Source organism: Ursus maritimus, unplaced genomic scaffold, assembly GCF_017311325.1.
Source record: "Ursus maritimus isolate PB19 unplaced genomic scaffold, ASM1731132v1 scaffold_32, whole genome shotgun sequence".
NCBI lineage: Eukaryota > Metazoa > Chordata > Mammalia > Carnivora > Ursidae > Ursus > Ursus maritimus.
In genome coordinates this window covers 6,783,526-6,805,784 of record NW_024425786.1, presented here as the reverse complement: position 1 = coordinate 6,805,784, position 22,259 = coordinate 6,783,526, and the positions used below count along the sequence as shown (strand labels likewise).

General features: G+C 45.1%; 1 protein-coding gene and 1 long non-coding RNA gene across 2 annotated transcripts in view; one reads left to right on the top strand and one right to left on the bottom strand.

The window, feature by feature from the left end:
- Window positions 1-20,230, bottom strand: part of SLC25A33 (solute carrier family 25 member 33) — a 32,651-nt gene extending 12,421 nt beyond the window's left edge. Inside the window, exons 1-2 of the mRNA XM_040645754.1 lie at window positions 19,986-20,230; window positions 7,520-7,699 (exon numbers count right to left, since the gene is read on the bottom strand). Of these exons, the coding sequence (XP_040501688.1) occupies window positions 7,520-7,699; window positions 19,986-20,041 (236 nt within the window). The 5' untranslated portion in view covers window positions 20,042-20,230. The remainder of the gene's footprint in view (window positions 1-7,519; window positions 7,700-19,985) is intronic.
- Window positions 7-5,052, top strand: LOC121106403. Its single transcript, XR_005839020.1, has 3 exons — window positions 7-1,103; window positions 1,975-2,058; window positions 4,104-5,052. It is a non-coding gene; the product is annotated as an uncharacterized LOC121106403 (long non-coding RNA).
- Window positions 20,231-22,259: the final 2,029 nt, after the last annotated feature.

The window sequence follows — 22,259 nt, the reverse complement described above, 5'->3', positions numbered from 1 at the left end:
GGGGGGGGGGGGGGGGGGGGGACTGGGAATGACTACTGATGGGTACATGTTTCCTGTGGGGTGATCAAAATGTTCTAGAATTAGATAGAGGCTGTGGTTACATAACTCTGTGACCATACTAAAGCCCACTGAATTGCGTACTTTAAAAGGATAAATTTTATGGTATGTGAATAATAACTCAATAAAGCTATTCTGTTAAAAAGTAATGAACTAGACCCTAGTTCCATCTAAATAATTATTTCAGAATATCAGGGAGACAATAGTCTTCTTCTCTCTCTCTTTTTTAAACAATAGTCTTATTTTCTAATCATAGAATGTTTTCCTTACTGGCAGTTATCAACCCAGGCCCTTTCAAGTGATCCCATGACACACTCTTGTTTGGGTGGCCCAGCCTAAACCCTCTGGCCACCCCCGAGTATCACATGAAGGGCCCCTGTCTGAGATACTACACAATTAGAGAGCACATCTACTATAAGTAGAGTGTACCTTTCTTTTTTTTTTTTTCCCCATGGCATCTGGGGAATGTAAAAACAAGGCATTTAAAATGACACCTAGCCATACAATGTAACATTACTTGGCAACAAAAGGGAAGGAAATACTGATAAACACAACAACAAGGATGACCTTCAAGAAACATTAGATTAAGTGAAAGAAGCCAGACACAGAAGGCCGTATGTTGTTTCAACTCATGTGTATGAAACGTCCCGAGGAGACAAATCTAGGGACAGAAAGCAGATTAGCGGTTGGTTGCCTAGGCGGGGGGTGGGTGATGGAGAGTGACTACAAAAGAGAAGTTTCTCTTAGTAGGGATAAAAATGTTCTAAAAATCAAATTAGCAGTGTTGGCCACACAAAACTGTGCGCATAATAAAAAGAGCTGAATGGTATTCTTTAAATGGGTAAATTGTATGGTATGTAAATTATATCTTAATGTTAAACAGACCAAAAACAACCCGGCAAGGAGAAAAGAAAGGCTCCTTGAAAAAAGTCTAATACCAGAGTGGGGGCGCGCCTGGGTGGTTCAGCTGGTTGAGCGTCTGCCTTCGGCTCCGGTTATGATCCCAGGGTCCTGGGATGGAGCCCTGCGTCCGGCTGCCCGCTCAGGTAAGTCAGCTTCTCCCTCTGCCCCTCCCACTGTTCATGCGCGCGCTCGCGCTCTCTCTCTCTCAAATAAATAAAAGGAATGAATATGGACTGCAGATTAGTTAGAAAGCAGTATATGAATATTGAATTTCTTGAGTTTGAAAACCGTACCATGGCTTTAAGAGAATACCCTTGTTCTTAGGAAATAAATGTTGAAGAACTCAGGGTAAAGGGGCATAATATGTGTAACCTATTTTCCCATGGTTCAGAACGAATTTGTATGTATACAGAGCAAAAAAACCAGGGGCGCCTGGGTGGCACAGCAGTTAAGCAGCGTCTGCCTTCGGCTCAGGGCGTGGTCCCGGCGTTCTGGGATCGAGCCCCACATCGGACTCCTGTGCTGTGAGTCTGCTTCTTCCTCTCCCACTCCCCCTGCTTGTGTTCCCTCTCTCGCTGGCTGTCTCTATCTCTGTCGAATAAATAAATATAATCTTTAAAAAAAAAAAAAAACACCAAACCAAAACAAAACAACAAATGTGGCAAATGTTACAAACTGGTGATTTGTGGTAAAGAATATAACCAAGTAATCTGTACCATTTCTGTAACTCTTCTGTTTGAAATTATTTCAAAGCAAAAAGTTTTTTTTTTTAAAAAAGGTACAGGTCATGGGTTATAAAAATATTAAACTCATGACGACAGCCCACAAAGTCACAGAAGCAAGGGGTGGAGTAAAGACAATTCTTGGTTTCTATAAGCCTAACACGCCAAATGAAGCTCTTGCACTTTGAGTGAACTTTCATACTGGCTCAAATAAGCCACTTGGCTCTTACTAGAAGCATGAGAATTTAGTGTTTTCAACTGTAAATACTTTACTTTTACTTTCTCAAAACAGGACTGTGCTTTCAAAAAGCCAAGCTTTCTGAACAAAAACTTCTTTCAAGTAACACCTTGAAGAGTATATAAAAGACTTCGAAAGGTCAGTATATTCAAACTTTTTTAAAGTTCAGATTCTGTCTGTGGTCCATTAACGTAGGGGGTGCAGAGCCAGGCCGGGGAGGCAGTCAAACACAATTAAGGGACTCTGGCTCCAGGAAGCCTGAAGCCTCTCATCTATAATGCAGTAGGGAACTTGTGTCCTCAAGTGACTCAGGCCTTTTAAGAACGGCGGAAAGACGGTCTCCATAGCTACGCATATTAACGGTGGGCAAAAAGTCAAATCTGTTACATAATTCAAACTTCTAACCTATCTGGATGTTTACAAAACTCTTCTGGAACAATCAAGTTCCTACTATAAATGGTACGCTTCGGCTTCGTAAGAAAGCATGTTAGGATCCAGACTAATTTTCCCACAGTCATTTCAACTTTGATTTAGAAAAGAAATGCAAAAGGAAATTAGGGTCTTGTTTGGAGCGTTTGATTCTCTTCGCTAGTTTTAATCACATTCCGCAAACTGCAGACTAATTCAAGACGAAGTTCTGATCTGAACGTAAAAGCTTTTACAAGATGAGACTAGCTCGCTAATACATTACTTTTCAGATTAAAAAAGTACTTGATAAAACAAAAACAAGGCACCTGAGTAGTTTACGGAATAGGAGCTCTGAGAGGAAAAAAAAAAAGAAAAAGATGAACTCCTAAGATTTTTTTAAAGCAGACCCCAGAGATAAACTGATATATTAATAATCCCTATGGCAAATCTAACAGCAACAGCCTAAATATGGAGCATCTTGCCTTTTTTCTTGTTAAGTAACTACATTCAAAATGTGAAGGTTACTGGTGCTCCAGCCGAGGATTTTTTTCCCTAACAGGTTACCCCCTAACATTTGCATTTTGAAAAATAAACTTCCTGTAAAGCAATTCTGTCGCCTGCTATGTCGTTTAAAGTAGTACTGCCTAAAAGAGGAAGACTAGAAATCAGCTGCTTAGTTTTAAGTGAATAACCGTTTTTCTTCACTTGGGTTTTTGGTAACCCAGCGTCCTCTGAAACTGTGCACAGACAACCTGATGGGCAGCTTTGTGGTATAGAGAAGAGGCCTGACTCTTGTCCTCCTTTTGTTATTTACCAGATAAAAAGCCCTTTCTGTAGACACCCATCACTGCCCTTGGCTCAGCCATGTTAATGGGAGGAGGAGAGAGCTGCTAACAATCTCCGTCCAAGAGGAGGGCTGTGGCACCCAGGGTGTGGGGGAGAGAAAGAAAAGCAGTCATGGTCTATTACAGCACCCTGAAAGCGAGCCTCCCATGCCCGCACACTCTTCTTGTAAGTGCTGAGTAACACGCTGCTTCTAGAACGTTTAACAGAGAAAGACATATTTCCCCTGCAGAGCAAGTATGCTTTCTTCAGATGAGAATTATGTTTAATAGAATATTCCCCTTTTCTGTTTTGGCCACCAAGAAACTCAGTTATAAATCTTATGTTTAAAAAGCGCAGAAAGTACAGATTATGACAGCAGCTAATATTTATTATTTACATGGTGCGGTGTGCGTGCTGAACCCTTTATATTCGGTATCTTACGACATGCCCAAATTCATCCATTCGTTCTACTGGTACTGAATGCTTACTACTATGTGGTAGGCAGCATTCTACGTATGTGGGGACACCTCAAGGACCAAGACAAATCACAGTCCCTGTGTTCAAGGAACTTCCATTCTGGTGGGGGCAGAGAGAAAATAAACAATATAAATATGTCAGCTACACTGTATGTTGGATGGAGGGTAAGTGCCAGAGATAAAAACAGCACAGGAAGAAGGGATGGGGCGTGAGGGGAGGGCTCAGTTTTAAATAGCATGGTCACTGCAAGGCCTTTCCGCAAAGGTGACAACTGGGCATCAGCCAGGCAGACGGCGTCCTGCTACAAAGGCCCTTCCTCAGCAGATGTTCCACTGCTCCCAGGATAAAAGGCTGAGAAGGAAAGGCCAGGGTAGCTGGGTGCGGGAGAAGTTGGCGAAGTCAGGGGAGGGGAGGGGTGGCAGCCGTGGAGAGCCTAGTGAGGGGCAAGCGCAACTCTGGCTTTTCCTTGGCAGGAGAGGGCAGCCCCTGGAGGGAACTGAGCAGAAGATCTCTGAGCAGAACACGCTGAGGACGCGAGAGACAGTTAGGCTGCCAGTCCAGTAACACAGGTGACATATGGTGGCTGCTGTCACGACAGCAGCAGAGAAAGCAGTGCAGAGGGGTCAGGTTCTGTACATGTTCTGGAGGCAGAGCTGGGAGATCTTCCTGCGGTGCCGTGAGACCTAAGATCTCAGGATGACTCTGGGGCCTCAGATCCGGAGGGGGAAGGACAGAGCTGCCTTTAACAGACACGGAGACGACTTTGGGAGCGGCAGGTTTGGCGAAGTTCCATTCTGCACAAGTTGCACTTCGGATGCCCAGTAAACACCCCAGCTGAGATGTCCAACAGGCCGCTGGACTAACGTGTGAGGCTCAGAGGACAAACGCTGGAAGCTTAAAGCCACAAGACTAAAGGTGATCCTGGAAGGGGCAGCGGGAGCGAGGGCAGAGGGTCACCCTGGGAGCCCTGGGGCCCTCCAACACCAAGAGGTTGTCCCGGAGACTTAGCAAAGGAGCAGAAGCAGCAGCTGGCGCGGTGGGACTTTGAGCTGGAACCACTGCTGCTTCCGCGCGGAAGAAGGAGAAGCAGAGCTTCGGGCTGGGGCGGGGCCGGGGGGGGGGGTGGCATCTACCCTTACCTGCTTCAAATCTGTCTTGGAAACCTATTTTAAGGTGAATATACATTGAAATGACATTGAGCAAGTCACTTAACCTCTAATTTGCATTTCTTCATCTATAAAATGAGAGTCTATAAAATAATTTCACACCTGAGCGCTGAGCTCAGGGTTCTTGTGAAAAATCAATGAAATAATACTACAGAAACGTGGTCATTTTTTAACTCGGAAACTAATAAAAATCACTTGAGAATCTTAAAAATGTATATATACATCAAGCTGAGGAAATAAAGCCTCATGAAACAGATCTTGGGTGAAAAATGCCACTTTACAAACACTCTTCTGACAAAATATGATGACAGAAATTTTACTTTATACTTCCATTATTCATATTTTGTTTTGTTTTGTTTTTAAAGATTTTTTATTTATTTGACAGAGAGAGACAGCCAGCGAGAGAGGGAACAAGCAGGGGGAGTGGGAGAGGAAGAAGCAGGCTCCCAGCGGAGGAGCCTGATGTGGGGCTCGATCCCAGGACCCTGGGATCACACCCTGAGCCGAAGGCAGATGCTTAACAACTGAGTCACTCAGGCACCCTACCATTATTCACACTTTGATGTGAATATAGAATAGGGGGTTTTAGATAGTATTCATGCATCGGTCACGTCTCACGATTGTGTAGCTGTGGCTGCGTGAACCAGTGACTGCTGTGGGTCCACAGGGAAAAGGAGTTGTCCTGTGTGTGGTGTGGGCACTGTTCCTGTACTTTCCAAGATGGAGAGGCTTTGTCTTCTTTGACTTACATTTTAATAAACAATTGTCCTCGCTGGGGGAAAATATGTACATATATAGAGAGAGACAGAGAGATTTACAGGAGACAGAGACACAGAGATACTAGGAATGTAAGAACATGCATCCTAAAAACTTCAACTAGAGAAACATCCCCATTTACCTTTATTTACCTTACAAGCTTGGCCCTGTTGACACTGACAATTTCTGGGTAACAGTTTCCAGTTACAGTAAAGAGCTAAATCCACTAGTCATGAGTTATTTGGCAAGCACGTAAGAGGAAGTTCTTTTTGGATGTCAGTGAAGTTGGCAAATTACCTGTCTGTTTCATTATGTTCAAAGCACTTTGTGTTCCTCAGAAGAAAGGTGTCATTTGAGATGCTGCCACTGCCTTAACATGTAAAAAGGCAAAGCAGGATAGGGACGTTTCCATAGTCATGGCTTTTTAACGACGTGGGCTTGTCTCTCTTGCTACTCAGATCAAAGTGTGCTTCCGCATCTCTGTTTCTCTTTCCCGGGCCTATCTCCGGGTAGGCTTTCTGCCTTTTGTGTCTCCAAGCCCCTTGTCGGGGTCTCACTGAACTGGCTGATCATCCCGGAGTCTTGGGTACCAGCCTCCTTCCCCTAGCTGGGTTTCTGATTCCCTCACTTGGGACTTTGCCCTGAGCGGCTGGTTTGCTGTCCAGTTTTGCTCAGTAAACTCAGAGGCACTCGTACACACATCTGGCATGGAGGCCTGGGTGACTCATTGGTAGACTTTACAAACAAAACGTGCCTAAAAATAAATTAAGCACTCTACAATTCATTCCACCTTATCTAAAATGTGACTGAATTGTGTCCAAAGTGTTAAGTGATATGGTTATTAAGACAGAACATTTCCATTTTATTGCATCTTTTTCTAACGTTTCCCAACTAAACATCCACGTTGCCGAACCAGCAGTGTCCTTCTTGAGCACACCCTTTTCTGGTGGTAAGTTTCAGAGATGCGAGTGTCATGTTTAGCTAAATTCAACTACTATTTATTGAGCACCGCTTCTGTATTTATTTTTTTTAAATTTTTTATTACTTATTTAAAGATTTGTTTCTTTTGTCAGAGAGAGCGAGCACGAGCGGGTTTGTGGGGTGGGGGGGGGGGGGGGGAGGCAGGAGGAGAAGCAGGCTCCGGGTTCAGCAGGGAGCCCAATGCAGGACTCGATCCCAGGAACCTGGGGTCGTGACCTGAGCTGAAGGCAGATGCTTCACCGACTGAGCCACCCAGGCGTCCCAAGATTTTTTATTTTTAAGTCATCTGTACACCTGACATGGGGCTTTAACTCACAACCCTGAGATCAAGAGTCAGGCGCTCCAACTGAGCCAGCCAGACGCCCCTGTTGAACACCTCTATTAAAGTACACGGCCCCAAGCTGAAACTCGGACACCTCCCAGCGCCCTTCTGCATTTCTGATTCTGCCTTAGGCACAGAGACTGATAAGCCAAATTCAGCCTGTGACTATTCAGCCACTTCATAAGCAAATGGGACATTTTTAAAGCAGTTAAAATAACACACTAAGCAGGGAGCCTCAGTATGAAACAAATATTTAAAAAAAGATTTCACTAAATATATGTTGCAACTTTTCTATGAATGTAAAATTATTTCCAAACAGCAAGTAAAAAATATCAGAGTATTTTGTCTCTATATAATGCGCAGTCTTTAACTTTTTAATGTCACTCCACCAACCCACAAAAGATTTTGGGCAATAGCAACACTTTGATGCAACAATTTAAACGGATTTTTGATTTGCTTTGTGAGGTTTACTCTGACTGTCCCTGGATGACGATCACACGCAGCCCTGCTGCCAAGGGAGGTCACAGCTCAAAGGTTATCAGTATGGAAACCGAATTCTCAAGTTTGGACAGAGACTGCAAACAGAACACCCCATCTGATGGGGCTTCAAAGACCTTCTGTACTCATAGTGGGGGTCAGGGTCCAGCATGGGGACTGAACTTACTTCAGAACCTGGAAGAGTCCGGGTGTCACGGGTGTTGGTCTCACCATCCCAGCTCCACTAATGGTCCCCAGATGAACCTGAGGATAATAGACTGTCCGAAGAGCTAATCTTGAAGACTGCAACCGTGTCTTAATGACTTCTAGTGGACAAGTGAAAATAGCACCAACCGTGCCCCCACACCTGTAAGAGAAGAAATCATAACAGGATCAGGAAAGCAATAGTATTCCCTAGACTGATAAGTGTGAAATTGCAGTTTCCTCTATTTAGAAAAAAAACACCTGTTTATTTCATAATTGGAACATACTAGGAGGTAAAAAGAATTTGTCAAAGTCTCAGCAGCTAAACAGAGAATCACTGTTAACATTATGGTGCACCCTTTAGGGTTTTTATCACTGGCTTTTTAATCTCCTCCCCCCGCTTACGTGGATGCTGTGGACCTCTCTGTGGCCGCATCTACACCTACAGTACCCTCTGGGATGGCCACACACCGGTACTCTGTGCCGAGGTCTACCGTTTTAACCTATCAGTACGGTTAGCCATTTCCAACTCTGCTGCCACGCTGCAGTGAATATTGTTTTTTTAAAAGATTTTTATTTATTTGTCGGGGGTGGTGGTGCAGAGGGAGATGCAGGCTCCCCACTGAGCAAGGAGTCCGATGTGGGACTCATCCCAGAACCCTGGGATCGTGACCTGTGCGGAAGACAGCCACTTCACCGACTGAGCCGCCCAGGCGCCCCTGCAGTGAATATTCTAGACAATACATCTTTGCACAGTCAAAAGTTACTCAGGTAATGCTATTTTGAGAAATCAATGTTCAGTACAACACAGACTTCTATCAAAATACGATTAATTTGGACTCCACTGAAAATTAAGCTAAAGCTCCTTTTAAGGATGAAGTCCTCAAGCGTCCCTCAGTCTCCCTGGATCAGGGTTTCCCCTAACCACACTTTACAATTTGTTCATGTCAAAATATCATCTGAATTAAAAATTTAAATATTTTTACTCAAGACAACCCACTTATTTATCCTAAAATACCCACTTTCATCTTTTTTCTCTTTTTTCTAAGTAGGCTCCAAGCCCAGCATGGAGCCCAGTGTGGGTCTTGAACTCAGGACCCTGAGATCAAGACCCAGCTGACTGGCACAGTCAGTTCATCGTCTGACTCTTGGTTTCAGCTCCGGCTGTGAGACTGAGCCCCACGTCCAGCTCCACGCTCAGTGTGGAGTCTGTTTGAGATTCCCTCTCCCGTCCCCCCACAACCCCACCCCCGGGCTCTCATATGTTTGTGCGTGCTCTCTCTCTCTCTCAAATAAATAAATACATCTTAAAAACAAAACAAGACCTAAGCTGAGATCAAGAGTCGGACAGTCCACTGACTGAGCCACCCAGGCACCCCTCATCTTTTCTTAAACAGTAATATCCATGAAATTGCATGTTTGATGGACTAGTTGTAATTAACAATGTCAGGTACCATCTAAAACCATCCCACCACCACCACTAAATGTTTTACTCTTTGGAAAACACTGATGATAAGGACCTGTGTCTTACTCTTTATATCCCTGACATCAGGACTTGCAAGTGCACAAACAGCATTTGCTAATCGAAGGAATTATTAAATTGGGATTTGAAGGACAATGTCTTTCAGGGATCTAATGAAAATAGCATACTCTCTTGGGTCGCCTGGGTGGCTCAGTCAGTAAAGCATCTGCCCTTGGCTCAGGTCATGATCCCAGGGTCCTGGGATCGAGTCCCACATCTGGCTCCCTGCTTCTCCCTTTGCTGCTCCCCCACCTTGTGTCAAATAAAATACAATCCTTAAAAAGAAAAGAAAAGAAAAGAAAAGAAAAGAAAAGAAAAGGGCACATACTCTCTGCCTTCTGTCATAGGCTCCCCTACCCGGGAGTTCCATGGAGGGAGGGGCTGTGTAGTCGCATACTCTTGCACTTAGAGAGAACAGCACCTGGCAAACAGGTGGCTCAATAAAAATGATAAGCACCAGCACCTGTGATTGGGAAACGGTTAACAACAGGAAAGGACAGGCGCTGGCAGACACAGAGTACATGCTGGAAATCTGGAAGTGAATCTAGCACCCAGCACACACCCTGAAGTAAGGGATGAAGTAAAACTCCACGGAGTATTTTCGAATCAGGAGCCCGAAGTTCCATAGAGCAAGTAAAATAATGATAACTAAGAGCTGGAAGCTATCAGTTTAAATAACAGCATTGCTGCCAATGATTATTTTATGACAGGCATTCGATCCTCCAACAATCCTATGGGGTAGGAGCTATTATGCACCCCCAATATACCATGAGGAGTATGAATGTCAGAGAGAGAGAATGAAATGTACACCCTGGGGGAGGGTGGAGAGGAAAATAATTTTTGACTACTTAGGCGAACGTGCCTTAAAATCATGATAATACACCGTAAATTGAACTGTTTACATAGCACAGTGTTTTCTGAACTGTGGGCCAAAGCCCATCAACCACGAAAGCAACCGTGGGGATCACAAACAGAATGGGACGGGAGAATGGCAGGAAGGACCTGATGTGCATCGGACAACTACCGTTCAACCCTCAAGGATTTTGCCAGTAGATCTGTCTTTACTTTTTAGATGGGGAACCCTGGTCTCAATGAGGTCATACACTTTCTCAAAGTCACAAAGTGACTAAGTGGCTAAATCGAGACCCAAATCCAATGTTCTTCCCACTATACTCTTTGGGAGGATGATGGACAGATAGTTTTGTTAGCTAATTCAGACTACTTACATTCACACTCTACTTGACAAATTGCTGGTTTGACAACAGGCCTCTAAAACGGTGTTTGGGGCGCCTGGGTGGCTCAGTCAGTTAAGCATCTGCCTTCAGCTCAGGTCATGATCCCAAGGTCCTGGAATCAAGCTGAGTGGGGCTCCCTGCTCAGTGGGGTGTCTGCTTCTTCCTCTCCCCAGCTCATGTGCACTCTTGCTCTCTCAAATAAATAAAATCTTAATAAATAAACAAACAAATCTCTGTGTTCTTCTGCACCAAGGAAAATTTGTGAGCCTAACTGATGACTAGTCTGTATAATTTGCTAAGCACTAGAATATGTCTAAAGAAAATGGGACGTAGTGGAGAGTGTTTAAAAAAAAAAGGTAAAAATTAACTCATGTCCATTCACGCGAAATAAATTACCCTTACCTATTAGAAAAATAACCATGTGCTTAAAAGGTTTAATATTTAAAAACACTGGAAAACTCACACACTCCAGAGTAAGATAAAAAAAAGTATCTGAAATTTATTTATGTTCAATAACATGATTCCACACTGCTGATGAAGAACAGAACTTCTGGGTAGTCTTTCATAAGAAAGTCAACAAGTTCAAACATGACATAGGTCAACCACCTTTGCTTTGTCCCCATGTCAGTTACATTCCTCACTCTGGCCAACCATCAACCAAATCCATGCCACTGATCAAAGGATGACCCACTGGACGGTATGCTTGCCCCACAAAGCAAGTGCCCTACTGACAGCAAGTCAGTGAGCTCTTTGAGGCTGGCAGACCACACTTACTACCACGCACCCGCGTGTATGTTATACCCTGGGCCCATGGCAGGAGCGGTGGTGGTGAAAAGTCTCGGCTGGCCTTCTAGACCACTCACCAGGGGACAAACTAAGGCACTCTCAGGCACCTCTTATACAAGACACAGTGCTGCTGCGTCAGTGTTACAAGAAATGACAAAACGGGGAAAACACTGCCAACCGTAACCAGTGTAAGAAGTAACTCGTCAGCAGGCGAGCCCCTCCCTACCTACTAGAAAACCTAGATGAGAAACAAGCAACGATTTTCAGTCATTTTAAATCATTTTTCAATTCGTTAAAAAATACTTTAAGTTATTAAGCTATGTTGGATACATCGTCACTAAAATACCCGATTAGAAGGAAAGAAGTTCTGATAACTGAACTAAAACTTCTAGACAAAATTCTTCCTGAAATTTAAAACATTTCATAGCAGAATTTTTATTTATTTATTTACTTTTAAAGACTTTATTTTTGTCAGAGAGAGAGCGCACACACACAGAGGGAGCACCAGGCAGAGGGAGAAGTAGGCTCCCCGCTGAGCAGGGAGCCTGATGCAGGACTTGATCCCAGGACGCCGGGACCATGACCTAAGGCAGACACAACCAGCTGAGCCACCCAGGCGTCCCACAGCAGAATTTTTAAAGTATCTTTCAGCTCAACTGTTTTTTCTTTCTCCATAAACCAGCATGTGTAAGACGTTCATCAGTCTGGGAGTATGAAGAGAAATATGGACTTCTCTGAATTAGCTTTCCAAGTTTTTCTAAAAATACTTAATCACGCTGGGTCCAAACCACTTGTGATCCTAACAAATTAGATTGTTTGTAGAAAAACGTTACCGTCAATTCTCAGTTCTTTGATATAAAAACCACCTTCGTTATTAGCTTGGCTCCTTACCGTGGTCACTCAGCTCAGATAAAGCCCTGTCCACCGTGACTCTGGGCAGTAGTTATTAACTAAGCTTTTTGTGAGTCTCAATTCCGAAAAAGACATTAGCTCTGTCTGCCAGTCCTCCCCTATCTCTGCTATTCGGTTGTCCTCTACTGAATTCCCCCTTTCTTAGCAATGACACTAAAGACAGATTTCTGGTAACTTCCAGGTCTTCAAATTCAGGCCGCTCTAAAACTTCAATCTCAAATCTCATTCAAAACTTCCCTCCAGCACTGCCAGCTAGAAGTATGGCTTGAGGGGTCTTGGTCTGCTCTTTTTCTTCCCTTCTTTTAAGGGTTCTCCAGGTATGAGGACACAGAGGAGTGAAGTGGTCTTATGTAATTGGCTTCTGTCTTGCTGTGGGTCCACCTGGCTCTGTGTTCTATGAACAGCCTTGGCAAATGTTATGATTTCAGTGTAGGTGGTGTGCAAGCCTTGTTGGAGTGGTGTTCAAGCTCACTGGGAACCCCCATACTGGTCCCATCAGCAGTCCATCCTGCAATTTCCTTTCAGCCTCACTTGCCTGGGAACCCTGCGGACAGCACTAGGTGTCCTTCCTTCCTCTGGTCCCCATACTCCTTGACACCAAACCAATGGGCCCACTAGAGTATTCTATGTCCGTCAGGAGGCAGCAAAATTGGCACTTGGTGGCAAGTCACCCCCATGTCTGTCCTAAGCACACCACCCAGCTCCTTCTCATCCACCTGGCGTGGGCTAATGCAGCAGCCTCCCAGGTACCAGTCTTTCATCCTTGCAAGGTCCTTTAATCTACAGCCCAGACCGGTAGACTGGGAACAGAGTACGGGATAGTGACAGCAAACCCTTCTCTCAATACTCCACGTGCCACAGTGCTGACAACTATAACCCGTCTGCTCTGTATATACAGGCTGGGGTGAAGCAGTCAATGGCAGTCAGACAGATTCTGCCACCTATGTCTTAGGGTAGAGTCTTCTTGGTTCAGCTAAGGGCCACAGCAGCCAGTGCACGGCCAACAGGAAAAGTCCCAACCAACATCCAATTCATGGTGACAGTGTTGGCATCACGTTGCTGGGAAAGCAAGTCTGACTGGATACCAGTATTTCAGACCACGTGTCTCCAAAGTGGGGGATATATTCTTAAGTGTGTGCAATGGAATACTGGATAGAGGGGGGAAAATTACAGAAAAAAATAAAATTTCAACTCATTTATAAGCTCTACCATTTAATTTCTATTTTTTTAAATTTTTTATTATGTTATGTTAGTTACCATACAGTACATCCTTAGTTTTTGATGTCGTGTTCCATGATTCATTGTTCGTGTATAACACCCAGTGCTCCATGCAATACGTGCCCTCCTTAATACCCATCACCGGCCTATCCCAATCCCCCAGCCCCCTCCCCTCTGAAGCCCTCAGTTTTTTTCCCAGAGTCCATAGTCTTTCGTGGTTTATTCCCCCTTCTGTTTACCCCCCCTTCATTCTAACTTCTATTTTGTGTATATGCTTTACTATAAATAAAATGAATTAGGTAATATAAACACACATATAAGCCGATATGCATAAACACTTTAATCATAGGACTGTGTGATCAAAGTCTGCACAGCACTACTCTAGACCAGTAGTTCTCAACTGTGGCAGTTAGGCCTCAACCCCGATGACATTTGGTAATGTCTGGAGACATTTTTGGTTATTGCTATTGGGAGAGAAAGTACTAGCATCTAGTGGGTAGAGACCAGGGTTGCTGCTGAACATGGTACACGGGATGCACAGGAAACCACACAGTAATACCCTGCCCCTCCCCCAAACACTTATCTGGCCAAGGTTGAGAACCTCTGTTCTAGAGCAATAGAACAGACAATCTATTTGAAGGCAGTACAACCAATGTGGAGGGCACTGCGAGTTGCCTCCCCAGCATCCATTCCCCTCCTCCTCTGTCTTAACAAGACCCAAATTTCTTAAGTCATATAGTTTGGATAATTTTGAACCCATTTCTAGTTTTAGCCCTGACTCATTTAATCAACATAATACCATCGATGTTGCCATGTCATCTGTTCAGAGATGGGCACATGATTCAGCCCAAAATAAATAGCATAATCTCCTGGGAGCAGTGACCGGTTTAGAGATGGGTGCATGTCCAAGTCGGTCCAATCAGATTAAGCGTAAGACTTTTCAATGGTGGAGAAACACTAGGAGCTGCTGGAAGCCATTCTATATCTATGCAGGGACTAATCTTGGAATCATGCAGATATTTCTGGAACATGGGAATCAATAAGGGGTCCCACAGTAACACTGCTGAGCCATTTAAATAAGTCCTCACCAGAGCCTGTTCTCTCTCTAGAAGTTAGGTATATGTGCCAATAAGCCAGTTGGAAGTTGAGTCTGTATTACTTACAAACGAAAGCCTCCTAAATAAGCTTAGTCAATAAAAAAAATTTACACCCTCACTCTCCAAGAAAGCACTTACAGAATTTTACTATTATCAATAATCTTCCAAAAGTAGCTAGGACTCATGATACTAGTAAGCTTTGTTTCCAACAGCCCTGAGAAAGCTCCCTGGATGTTAATGTAATTTTGCTCCTAAGGCAATGCTGCTCTAACCACGGATGCCGGAAGTTCAGAGAGAACTCTCTGTGGGGTAGTCCACTCAGTGAAACCATGGAAAGGGTTTGAACAGAGTAGCAGAAAGACCATGAACAGCAAGCCATTAAATTACATGTCTGGGAGCGGTCTAAGAGTCGCTCTCTGAAATCTATTTGCCCAATTTTCTAAAAAAATCTATTACCTGGATTTTTCTGTGCCTTTTCCCACTCTTAATACTTATTCCTGAATGCCCCCCCTTCTCTCATTCCTTCTGCCCAGAATTGAAGTCATGTGTTTAGTACATAAACATGGATTTAACCTTTTCTTTTTACCCACCTAAGCCTTACTTGATATGCCCCCTACCCCAATGGATTAGGCTCCTCTCCTCCAGTTTACAGGAGAACAAAGCTAGACTACCACTACTACAACATACAGACTTGGATTTCTTATCTTTATGTGACCAGAGACACAAAAACTTTTCATTGTGCACACAGATTTTTGCCTTTTAACTCAGTGTCAAGTAACAAGGACACCTTTCAAAAACTGGATGTTGTCAACAAGAATCTGTTTTCTATATATACACTCACTCATCTTCGGCACTAAGGCCAAGACCGATGTGCTCTTTATTGTAATTGATCCCCAGTTGGTGGTAAACTGTTTTCCAGATGCACAACTTCCACGTAACTACAACATGGATTCCACCAACAAATGATACTGTGAGTCAACCTGTGATCCCAATCCATGGAGTTTTCAGTAATTCCCCCTTTCATCTTCTAACTCTACAGTCACTACTTGAAAACACCAGTGCCTCTTTATAATTTTCTGAAATGCCTTATTTGAATACCTGGCATAGGGCTTAGAAGATTTTGATTATGCAAATTCTGTATTTACACAGCCAAAGCAAAATGCCTAGTTTCTATGCACCTAATTACCTTTTAGATTCTATTTCCTATATTCTACCTCATAGAAAGAAAATTTAAATACCAACCTACAAATGAATAAAGAAACCCTATAGTACTTTCCAAACCTGAAGAGAATCATTATTTTTCACAAACACACAAATCCAAAATAATGTTACCTTATGCCAATAGTTTCAGCAAATCTTCATGTAGACCCATGTTCACAATTCATAAATAATCAAAGTACCGCTTCTCTTTATTTGGGACAATTTAACAGGCCACATAAATCTAAAGGCCCAGATAAGACACACACTACCTTTTATTCACTTAGTTAATCATTAAACAAGTATTGTTTAAGCATCTGTAACAAGTGTAACACTGTACTTAAGATGTACCAGTGATGAAAACAGACATGGCCGCTATTATAGGAAGCTTACTGCTGGCGGGACTCTTTCATACAAACATCACACAGCATTTAAAAATGGTTGTCACATATAAAAAATACACCGATGAAATAAAAGTCAACTTAGATTCTTGATATACATAAGCCCTATATAAAATATTATGTGCATACTATACTTGTCTTACCAAAATTTCTTAAAGCATTTCAGTTAAGCCTTGCATCTTCTCTGCCTTGCTCCCCTGGCCAATACATGGACATAGGACTAACACTCCCAAAGTAACCATTAGCTGACACAGATTACATCTGTAGAGACAAGCACCGTACAGAAGTGTACCAGGTGATAGGTGTCCATAATGGGGGGAGGGCACGAAACACTGAATCTTGAAAATATCTTGGATTATGTATTTTAAACCTTAAAGACATACCATGTTCCCAATAAAATACATTTTAAAAGCTATGTGAGTATATTTGATGACAAAAGAAAAAAATCATGCCACAGAAATAGCACAAAAGCATATAATCCATGTGTCCACCTTCAACTCCAGTCCAGCTTAGCCCAGCTCCTTCAGGTGCTGAGCAAGTCTACTAAGTTGTCACCCGGCTGTCACTACTGTGCAGCAGGTGAAGGGCGTCACTAACACTACATGGACTACCAGAACCCCGAGACATTTGAGAAGGAAAGTTTAAAGAATTTTTCTTAACAGACATAAGGTCTAGTCCCAGAAGGGCCACTTCAGAGGATTTCAGTGTCTCTCTGAAAGAGCCTAAACAGTAGAAAAGGAACTCAAAAAAGTTTGAGTATGTTTTTTATTTTGACAACAATATTGCCCAGATTCGGGGACAGGAGGGCAGAAAGAAGAAAACAGCAGAATCCCTGAAGATACTAAAAATCAACATCAAGTGAACGGAGTTTGCTCGTGAAGAAGTAACACACCCTAAGAACTGGTTACGAAAGTGCTGGGAGGTATCAGAAGCCTGCAAAATGTGTTTTGAGGGGCGCCTGGTTGGCGCAGTCGTTAAGCGTCTGCCTTTGGCTCAGGGAGTGATCCCAGCATTCTGGGATCGAGCCCCACATCAGGCTTCTCCGCTAGGAGCCTGCTTCTTCCTCTCCCACTCCCCCTGGTTGTGTTCCCTCTCTCGCTGGCTGTCTCTCTATGTCAAATTAATAAATAAAATCTTTAAAAAAAAATGTGTTTTGACTCAGTGACTACACCATTAACGGTTTATCCTAAGGAAGTAATCAGAGAAATACATCGGTACGTATGTATGTTGGCAAGATATCAGAAACGAGATTAAATACAAATTATGTCATCAGAATAAATCAGGCAGCCCTGTCATAAAACTAGTATAACGTCCTCACTCCACATTCCAGTCCCTGGGCTTGGAAACTGTTTGCCTTCTTCACTGCAACCACTGAACAGCAAGGATTGATTAAAGGTATACTTAGAAAATTCACTAGCATGAGGCCATAATGTCTTCTAAGAAGAAAGCAATTTAAAGACTAGGAGCCTATTTTAAAAGTAGCTATGGAATTACATTTGGTACACACACACATGCATAGAACCTTTTCTAAAGTGTTTTTAGGTGTTGGTTTGTGGGTGATTTTTCCTCCAGTTCACTTCATGGGTAACAGTGTTGAAAAGATGACTATTAGAGATTAAAGGAGTATTTTTGCCTTTGCAAAGAGCCCAAGAAACAGTCTTAAAAAAAAAAAATTAAAGAATTTTTAAAAGACTAGGAGTTGTTTGGGTGTAGTTTTTATTTCCCAGACTCTAAAATTCATTTTCAACGACTCCTAAGTCTCTTACACCTGCTAAAAATCATTATTCAGTATTAATTAGTGATAGCATTAAAAACTTGCTTGATGTTAGTTTCCAATGGCTATTCAACAAACAGGAGAAATGTGACAAATTTACAAACAAAGGGCTCTGACTTCTTTTCAAAGACCGTGAATTTCAGTTTCCTGGAAAGATGCCAGCATAACGACAGTGGGAACTAGTTACTTAGAGCAAAGCAGTGCGTCTGGCATCGGACCAGGTGGGACCGCTGGGTTTACTGATTTTAACTATATGATATACTAAGCACTCAATACTTAGCTCCTTTTAATGCTCTTCCCTAAAAGAAATGGAAGTAATATATTCTAGGCTACTGGGAATGAATCAAGATCCAATTTCAGAGTACGGAAAGCATCCTGTTCAAAGACTTATTTTCCTTCCTGAGTATCTGCAAGTAATCCTGAGCTGCTGCTGAAGAAGGAACCTATTAAATACAAATGGCTTCAGGCACCACCTAATAAACCCTCTACATTCTAATCAGTCCTCGCGACTGGTGCCGGCTACTGCAGTTTTCCTCCATCACAAGTGAAGAGGCTGCTGCTCAGTAGAGAATTAGCAGCCAGAGGGCACTGTGAAGGGCGGGTAGGGCGATTTCATCAAGACAGGGCAATGGATTATGCAGCAAGCTGCACGGAGGCTGCTCCCGAGCAAGTAACTCTTCCTAATCTGGAATACAAAGAATTTTTTAAAAGCCCACCTCACTTACAACATGGAATCATAATCATGGAGTATAAAATCATTTTTAAGTTACCCTTCTTGGCTTGAGAAATGACTTTAACGTGGCCAACTTGTTTACAACTCCCCAGAATGACCAATTAATATACTGTATTAATTTAGGAATGCTCCCCCCTCCCCTGTGACTTTCAGGAAACACTGGGAGATGAAGTGAAAGGCTGAAGAGGGAATGACAGGGAAGAGATGAATGAGAAATTCTCCCTATGTATGAAGCACCAAAATTTTTGATTGGAGAAACAGAGTGGGTGATCACCTACAATTGGAAGTACAAACACTTTCATCATAGTTATTTTGCAGGTAAGTTCTCAACCATTACTCATTTGTAATAAAGAACATACCTCAGTCAAAGCTGCATCTAAAATACTCAAGTCAAGATGATAATCCAGAATAAATTCTATTTTATGCAGAATGTCCTACACTTAAAAAAATTGCTGTGCCAGGCTTGTGAGGTCCTCAAATAATACAAAATACCTGGAACACTCCAGAAGGAACCAAAGCCACTGGCTGTATTAAAAGAAAATTACTAATACTCATTTTCACTACTATTTTCTCAAGAAACAAAAAGTCACCTCCCTTCCTAAACCCCCTACCGCCCAACTTCCCTAAAAATGCGTTGCCGCCACTGAAAAATACCAGGTGCAAGATGATCAAAAAAAATGCAGCTCTCAAACACAGGGCACATCTTAAGGTGGATGCGTCCACTAGCAGGTGAGAGGCATTTCTTTTCTTTAAGATTTACTTATCTGACAGAGAAAGACAGAGGGAGGGAGCGAGCGTGCAGAAGCAGGCAGGCAGCAGCAGAAGCAGACTCCCCGCTGAGCAGACAGCCGGATGCGGGGCTCCATCCTAGGACTCTGGGATCACCACCTGAGCCGAAGGCAGACGCTCAACCAACTGAGCCACCCAGGCGCACTGAGAAGCATTTCGACACACCTTCCTGACCTCATCCCCTACCCCCCACGTCCCCCAGTTGCCCTCCCACAGGTTGCTTGCTGGCCAGCATCACGGTTCGCCAGAGCTTTCCAGGCCCCTGCCGAAGTCCAACACCCGCAGCCCTCCAGACTGTCTGAACTCGCCGCTGCGCTACCCCGAGAAAGTCCCCCTCCCCCTCAGCATTCACGAGACTGCCCAGGGCCTTCGGAAAGAGGCCCTGACGCACAATCCAGGCAGGACAGCCGAGTGCAGTACGACCAGGGCGGCCCCCTGGGAGGATGTGGGGCGGACCGAGACACAGTGACCAGGCAGGACCGCCCCCGAGTGACACTGGTCACATCGGCCTCTAATTGTTTAAATGGAGAAAAAGCAGGAGACGCCGCGGGAGAGAATGGGCGTGGGGGCGCGGCGGGCGCCGGGTAAAACCAGCCTCGGGGGATGCGGCCCGGGGCAGGGGAAGGCCCGTGTCCCCGGGGCCTCCCCACACCGGAGGGACTTCCTCCTTCGGGAGCCAGCACTCCCGCCCAGGGGAGGGCGGGTAAGCCGCCGGGGCGCCCGAGGGCGCTGGGTGGGAGAGCGGGGTCGGGGTAGGGGGCGCGGGGTCCGCCCGGGACGCTCACCCGCCGGCGAAGAGGTGAAGCAGCGTGTTCTCCTTCTGCTGAGTGCCCGTCGCCATGGCCGCTCCGGCTCCGCCGCCGCCGGGTGCCGCGGGCACGACGTCGCTCGAGGGATGCGCGACAAGGCCCGCTCTGCTCGCCCCGCTGCCCTCAGGCGGCTGCCGGCGCCGCCTCCATACGCGCGCGCCCCGACACCCTGCGCCCTCGCACTGCGCCCTCCGCGGCGTGGCCGCCGGCGCCTCACCGGCCTCTGCGGCGCGAGCCCAACACCAGCCAGAACCCGGCGCGCGGCTGTCACGTGGCGGGGGCCGGGCCGTGTCGTCACGCGGCTGCGCGAGTCCGGGGCGGCACGCGGCGGGGGTGTGGGCCCGGATCTCGTGCGCCCATTGGCCGGCGTCGGACGTGGGCGGGGCGACTGCGCAGTCTGGGCGGGCGTCCGCTCCGAGCGCACGGCTGGGCGGGGCCGACCTGGGCCAATGCGCCGGGAGTGAGAACCGGCCGAGGCTGCCTGGTCCCCGCTCTGATGCGGAGAAACCCGGCTTGCCAAAACCTAGGGAGACCCAGGGCCTGGACTTGCCTCTCATTTCCTAGTCTATTTTTAGTTCCGTTTACTTTTTGTGATACCATGTGCAAAAGGGTGTAGAAATTACAAATTACATCTCACAGCTCTGTACTCAACATCCAGCTTAGGTAAAACACATAATCAAAACAGCCTCGACCCCCCCCGCCCCGTGGACCCCTAGTATAATGTGTATTTTTTATTTTTCTATGATTCTGCAAAAACGCGTTTGGTCTATCCTTTCTGATCATCTGCGACCCAGACTTCTGAGCTCCAAGCTTGTACGGTCAAGCTGCTTCTCTACTTGCATGTCCTTGGGTCGCTGTCAAACTCAGCCTGGCATCTTACCTCCAGGTCTGACAGGCAGGCCTTCCCTGGCCACCCTGCAGCACACTATCACATGATTCCATTTAATATCCTCACATAGGCTCCTGCAGTCACTTTGTTGATTTATTCCCTTAAGCTGACCTTTTACCCCCGAAGTGCAAGCTTCAGGAGAGCGGGGATCTTCTTTTATTTCTGTTTGTTCCCGGCAAGGCACCTGGCAAGGCACCTGCCGCTAGTAATGCCCGAGAACGTAATGAATAAATGTCCCGAACTAAACTCATCTTTCCATTCTCCCCCCACACACACACACCTGCCCCGCCTGTGTATTTCCTATCCTGGTGGTGACACCACCATCTGCATAGCCACTAACACCAGAAACTTTCCTGTGACGGTGGACTCTGTCCTCACCCCCTTTTCTCAGCAGCCCATCACTCACCTGGCACTTCCATCTCCTGAAATTCTCCCGAAGCCATCTCCTTCTCTGTGTTTCTGCCCTTACTGCTGCTGGAAGTTTTCATGCGGCTACTTTGTAGCAAACAAATCTGCCTGCTCTCACAGGCCACCCCTTTTACCCCCTAGTCTGTCATCCCCCACTCCCATCCCCCTCCAGAGGCACAAGATACAGAATATACCAGCCCCGTGTTTTCAATCTCCAGAGCTGCTAAAAGCAGTACCTTGATCAGACCAAACTGCTAGATGTCCAGTGTGTAAACACAAAGAGAGCTTAAGCAGAAGGGAAATTGTGCGCAAACACAAGAGCCAGGTATTTGATTGCTGGGACTCTTTAAAAACAGCTCTTAGGAGCAGTCATCCAAAACACAAGCGCAGTGAAAACTCCATATTAAAACCATTACTCCCAGGCTTAGGACGGGGAAAAGGCACACTAGTGCTCCATGATATGGGAAAAAAGAGAAAAGGAGGGAAAGAAGGCAAACAGGAAAGAAAAAAAAGTGAGTTTCTGTTTCCCAGATCTCCCAAATCCCTTGCTTTAGCTGCTGGTGAAGTCGGCGTTGGTCTTAGCTGAAGATGATTTATGAGGCCATGAATACAAGGAAGGAGAGAGTAACAGGACCCTGTTAACCAGGGCATCTGGGCAGGGTCCTAACCCAAGGAGATGCCATCCTTGGAGCAGAGCCCTACCTATTGGCTGCTCTCAGGGAGGTGACTGAGTTTGGGACGTAGGCTTCTATCACCAAGGCAGCACCCACGCTCTTGCCTGCTTTTGCTAAGCTAGTCTGGGCTATGCAGGATGCATGAACAAGCCTACCCACCTCCTTGTTAATAGTAACGCTGCCTTCGTGTTAGAGCTTTTCCAAGGTCTTTCACACGTATTATCTCGTTGGATACTCACAATGTTTGGCAGCCCTGTTGTTTTCGTTCCCGTTTTATGG